The sequence below is a fragment of the Haemaphysalis longicornis genome, unplaced genomic scaffold (assembly GCF_048455015.1).
Source record: "Haemaphysalis longicornis isolate Haplotype H1 unplaced genomic scaffold, Haemaphysalis longicornis Haplotype H1 scaffold_5, whole genome shotgun sequence".
Classification (NCBI taxonomy): domain Eukaryota; kingdom Metazoa; phylum Arthropoda; class Arachnida; order Ixodida; family Ixodidae; genus Haemaphysalis; species Haemaphysalis longicornis.
The window spans coordinates 75,456,426-75,462,425 of NW_027526385.1; the positions used below are offsets into that span (position 1 = coordinate 75,456,426).

Below are 6,000 nucleotides of genomic sequence, written 5' to 3' on the forward strand. Positions count from 1 at the left end.
AGGCACGCGCGTTCCGGTGGCATTTCAACCCGGGCCTCCACAGCAGCAGTCAGATGGTCAACCAACTGTGCTATGCCAGCACGTCGCGAGCGGTGTAACAAAAGTTGGCGTTGTTGTAGTACCTTTCTTTGTACCACATGCCCACGTGGCCGATTTTCATAGAATCCTGAACTTTCATGGGATAACCTGACCGCTTCCAGAAATTCACAAAACTGTGAAATTGAAACGTAACGTTGTAGAATAGCGCGGGCCCCGTGATACCTGAACTTGATCGCACCTGGTTGGAACAGCTGCACCCTAGGAGCGCAGAACCCTGATTCTAGGGAGGCAATAGTGTGTGCCAGTCGGTTCGCTGACGTAATTCGCACCGTAGGACAAGGAAAGGAAAGCGGAGGAACATACGTGTACACGCTGTAGTATCCCGTCGAATGAATACGTGTCAACATAAAAAAAACGAAGGCTAATAACGGGGCGGAAAAACAATGTGGCAATAAAAGAGTTAAAGAGTATCGCCAGGCCTTGTACAAAATTACTGCCTTATTTAGCGAGTGTGATGACCAGAAATAATGGCTCAGTGCCCCGTTTACAGCTTCGAGACGGACCTTTCGCGGCTGGTATACACACCCCGGTTCGTGCAGCTGGTTACGCTGGTGCCGACGACATCCCTTTACGGCCTCGGCGAACGGAAGGGACGCCTGCTGCGGGACATTTCCACGCCCCACGTCGGCTTCAACAGGGACCTTCTGGCCGTGGTATGTCCGTTAGCAGCAGCGACAGTTCGAACGCTCGGCAAGCAAAGCTGCTTCCGTGTATTCTCTATATTCTCCCGGTATTCTCCTCGAGAACACAGGCATTGTCACTCTGGCAGTGTTTACCTTCGTCTGACGCATTCTGGTGGACCCCTCTGACCCAATGGCACAATGCGACAACGTCGTTTCCATTTGTCGCGCATTGTAGAAGTAGAAATCGAGAGAAACGCTACTGCTCTCCAGCAGAAGTTACCGTCATAATCTAGTTCGAATTCCTACCCTATAAACTTACAATTCCTTAATTAGCGCTTGTATAGAAGGTATTATTGGAGCGTTCTTTGCGTGCAAGGTAGCAGCTGTTACATGATTTTGGGCAGGCATTGCATATTGCGCTAGAATAGACCATTAGCTATGCCATGTTTTTTAAGGCTACTACCCAAAAGTATTGATTGTCGAGCAATTTTTTTTTCAAATTTCTGAAGCAGGCAACTTGCAAAGGAATGCGTCCGGCATCTTGCCTCTTGTTGTAAAAGACAAGAGTTTCGTGCGCACTTAAATACCAGCGTTCCTGCCTTAAGAATTGAACGAAGTGTGAATTTTATAAGATTACTGTTGTGCCTCGAACGGCCTCATTCAAGTCGTCAGGACCAGAACTTTTTCGTTATGTCTGCTGCGCCGTCCGGCCACGTTTCCACGTTTGGAAGACAAGCGCAAGAATTATTGTGTGCCCTGTTTTCAGCTCAAGGTTTTGTTTGTGTAATCATCATCATCACCAGCCTATCTACGCCCACTGCAGGGCAAAGGCCTCTCACATTAATCTCCAATTATCCCGGTCCTGTCCTAACTGTGACCAATTTATCCCCTAAAACTTCTTGATCTCATCTGCCCATCCGACTTTCTGCCGCCACCTGCCACGCTTGCCTTCTCTAGGGATCCACTCTGTTACCCTTAATGACCAACGTTTATCTTGCCTTCGCATTACATGCCCTGCCCACGTCCATTTCTTCTTAATTTCCACTAGTATGTCCTTAAAACCCGTTTGTTCACTGACCCACTCCGCTCTCTTCTTGTCCCTTATGTTACACATATCATTTTCCGTTCCATTGCTTCACTGAGTCATTCTCAATTTAAGTTGAACCATCTTAGTGAGTCCCATGTTTCTGCCCCGTAGGTGAGTACCGGTAAGATGCAGCTGTCATACACTTTCTTCTTCAAGGACAACGGTAGGCTACCATTCATTATATGAAAATGCCGGCCGAATGCACTCCAGCCCATTCTTATCGTTCTGATTATCTCTGCCCCATGGTTGCGATCAGGGGTGACAACTTTGCCTAAGTAGGTATATTCGCTTACCCCTTCCACTGCCTCGCCACCTATCTCAAACTGCTGTTATGTCCAGAGGTTAGTGAGCAGTACTTCAGTTTTCTACATACTAATTTTCAGGCGCACGTTTCTACTCTGTTTGTCGAGTACGGTAATCATGCTTTGCAATTCATCCCCCGAGTTACTTAGCAAGGCAACGTCATCAGCAAATCTGATGTTACGGAGGTATTCTCCATTAACCCTTATTCCACCTGTTCCAATCAACTGTTCGGAATACTTCTTGTAAACATGCTGTGAATACATTGGAGAAATTGCGTCTCCTTGTCGGACGCCCTTCCTTATAGGTATTTTACTGCTCTTGTTATGGAGGATGATGATAGCTGTAGAGCCATTGTAAATATCCTGTAGTATTCTTACATAATGCTCGGCTGCACCCTGGGTCCGTAATGCCTGAATGACTGCTGAGCATCGACAGAGTCAAATGCGTTCTCATAATCTATCAAGGCTACTTATAGGGGTTCAGTATACTCCGCACACTTCTATATTACCTGATTGATCCTGTGAATATGGTCCATTGTTGAATACCCTTTACGAAACCCGGATTCTTCTTTAGGTTGACTGAAATCTAAGGTTGCAGAAATTCGGTTAGTGATTACCTTGGTAAGTACCTTGTACACAACTGACAATAAGCTGATCGGCCTGTAATTTTTCAAGTTCTCCATGTCACCTTTCTTATGGATTAGGGTGATGTTCGCGTTCTTCCAAGATTCCGGTACACTCAAAGTCATATATGTTTGCCAGTTTTACTAGTACAATTTAGCCGCCATCCTTCAAGACGTCTGATGTTATCTGATCTTCACCAGGTGCTCTGCCCCCTTTCATTTCTTTCAAAGCCTTCCTTACTTCTTCTGTCGTTACTGGCATGATGTCTATCGCCGCTGAATTACTTTCGCGCTCGGAATTATCCTGGATGTCCCGGCTACCGTACAGATATCTGTAGAACTCCTCGGCTACTATGACTATTTTATCCCTATTTGTGATGGATGACAAATCAAGGGACGACAAACATTTTAAAATGTTGTGGTAAATAGTTGCCGCTTTTCTGTCTTTTCCGTACAGAACGCTACGAGCAGCTTTTTTCACGGAGTCACCCTTTCTACCTTGGCTTCGACGGCGTGGGAACAAGCTTCGGAGGTCTACTTTCGCACCAGCTCTATATACGGTAAGAGTAGTGTCACCCCTGGTGGTGAAATGGGTTTTCACAGTACCGCTGGATTACGGGCAATTCACCACAAAAAAGCTGGCATCCTACATATTTCTTTAGTAAACTGATCTGCAGCAGACATCCGCATTAGGCCTAGGCATAAAATTGCGGCACTTTACTTTCCGGGCAGACGGACAGCCATGCAGACAGGAAGAAAATCTTATCTTCTCGCGCACTTAGCAACCTTATTGCGGCCATTTTCAGTGCGCGCTAGATATTTCAGTGCGCGCCAGACAGCCAGGCCGGTCCGAGAGGGAGGGGCTGAACTTAGTCGAAGGGAAGAGGAGGGGTTGTTGGAGATTGGGCTTAATGAACTTGGCAGCACAGGACAGGAGAGGTTGAAGTTTAACGGGAGAGGCTTTGGCCCCGCAGTGAACCTAAATGTTGTGACGACAGCGATACTGTTGTTGGGGATGGTGGTGATGGTAACGGTGATGGTGATGGTGATGATGTGCAGAGGTCGTGGGGCCCCGACCCCGGCCGCTGACGTTCCGTTCGCTGGGCAGCCAGGTGGACGTGTTCGTGTTCGGCGGTCCTTCCCCTGCGGAACGTGGTGCGCCAGTATCTGGACATTGTGGGTCGGCCAGCCATGCCTCCCTTCTGGGCCCTCGGCCTGCACGCGCTTGTGCGGCGCGTCGCCACAAACTCCCCCGAAGCTGATGTCTACGAGGGTGTACTCAACGGGAGTTCCCAAGTGGTGAGTGTGCGCTCTCACTTTTGACGAAGATAGTGTCTCGTGCGAGAGCTCTAGCAGGGACCTAGTACCCTCACTTCTGCTGTACTCACCCGAACGCGGAGCCGCCGTGCAGAGCACTCACGCGGAACCATGTGATTGACCTCATTAAAAATCACTCCCTTATATCGCGCTTTCCCCAGTTGTCTTATCATGCGTCCCTCTATCCTTGAAAGAAATCCGTATTATGTTATGCATACGTCGTCTTTGTGTTAGGTACATAGCACCGGCCTTCACGTATGTTTCATACCAAGTTAGGAGAACGAGAGAGAGAGAGAGAGAGACAAAGAAAAAGAGAGAGAGAGAGAGAGAGAGAGAGAGAGAGAGAGAGAGAGAGAGAGAGAGAGAGAGAGAGGAGAGAGAGAGAGAGAGAGAGAGAGAGGAAGAGAGAGAGAGAGAGAGAGAGAGAGAGAGAGAGAGAGAGAGACGACTTTTCGTCAAGTGATTTGTATTCATAAGAAACAAAGTCCTTACCAAAACAACTCCTTTGCCAGAGCGTTAATTCCAAAGTCTTTCCTCCGGTTGGCCACCGTCTTGCATATCTCCGCACGGCCATTTTATGTCCCGCTTAAAGCGAAGCCCTTGTTTGTTCTGGCCTGCATCAGCCCACGCCCAGATATCTTGTTTGATTACAGCTTAAGACGAAGGGCACTCACTTAAGTGATTCAGGCTGGAAAAGAACAGCGGGGTATTTCTGTTAATTTTAACCAAGCATCAAATATAGGAAAAGTAATTTCGCCACAACCCGTTATTTAACACGTGTTCATTCTGGAGTGCCTTGCCTGACCGTATTAAAAGAGTGATAGCCTTCCTTGCCATACTTAGTCCGAAGAATTTAGGTATGAGTGGCATTCAGTCACGGTGGGTTTCTTTGTCTTCGGCACGTGCACCCTCAGCTCTGCACCCTCATTTAAAGGGCCGGTACTGTGAAAACGAATTTTTCATTTAAGGTATTATTGTGAGAGGTGTCTGAGGAGAATGCGAGACGAGAGAGAAATGTTGCTTTGTGTCTTGGAAAATTTTATGAAGCGAATAATTGCGTCGTATCTGCCGGCTTCTTTGTAAATGTCCTCTAAAAACCATGGACTTTTTGCCGCCCCCCCCCCCCCCTACGTTACTCCTTTTTTCGCTCTACCCTTCCATACCTCATATTTTTCCCTCATGATGAATGCAATTAAAGTTTGTTCAACCGAATTCAATTTTCCCGATGATGGTGATGATGACGATGATGATTAGTGGCCCTCACTTTGATTCGGACGCCGGTTGTCACCAAGCTACTTCTCTGTTTTATTTCTTTGATTGCTAATGGTGTCCCGTATGCACCAAGCTAATGATCTGCCATCTTACAAATGAAACTAATATAAAGTATGTTTTGCCCTCTTCGTTTAATTCAACCGCAGCTCTTAGGGCAGGCTCAAAATTCTTTTTTATACCAGAGGCGGTAGCCATCATAGGCCATATTTCACGCTCTGCTTTTCATCCACCAGCATTGTAATTTTCTCTTAGTCGTCCAAAACGCCTTGACGTTAACTCCCTCTGTTCTACCCTAAATACTTAGGGTTTCTGGATTCCGAATATTTTTCTCGTGTAGATTTTGATGGATACACTCACATTCCAGCACTATGTGCCGCGTAGTTTGTTTCTTTTACGCAGATCATGCATACCCCATCATTTTTGTATACTTCCCCACAAAGCTCTTAGCTCTCAAGCAACCTGCCCTAGCCTGAAAGAGCAAAGCAGTGCCCTTGAAATTATTGTAGAAAATTTTCTTTTTGCTGTCCAACTTCTTTTCCCTGTGCATCTCCAACAACGTTTCTTATTCCATTTTTTTCTGCATTTATTTGTTTCTATTAGCCTTGCTTTTTTTTAGCTACTTCGGCAGTCTTTGATTTTCCACTGTTTTTTATGTATTTCATCGTTAGCCTTTTAGT

The 6,000-nt window shown here is 46.5% G+C and overlaps 1 protein-coding gene across 1 annotated transcript in view; it reads left to right on the plus strand.

The window, feature by feature from the left end:
• The window catches only part of LOC144139771 (lysosomal alpha-glucosidase-like), a 105,097-nt gene that overhangs the window by 21,559 nt on the left and 77,538 nt on the right, over positions 1-6,000 (plus strand). Inside the window, exons 5-6 of the mRNA XM_077672032.1 lie at positions 590-752; positions 3,899-4,033. Coding sequence (XP_077528158.1) covers positions 590-752; positions 3,899-4,033 — 298 coding nt within the window. The remainder of the gene's footprint in view (positions 1-589; positions 753-3,898; positions 4,034-6,000) is intronic.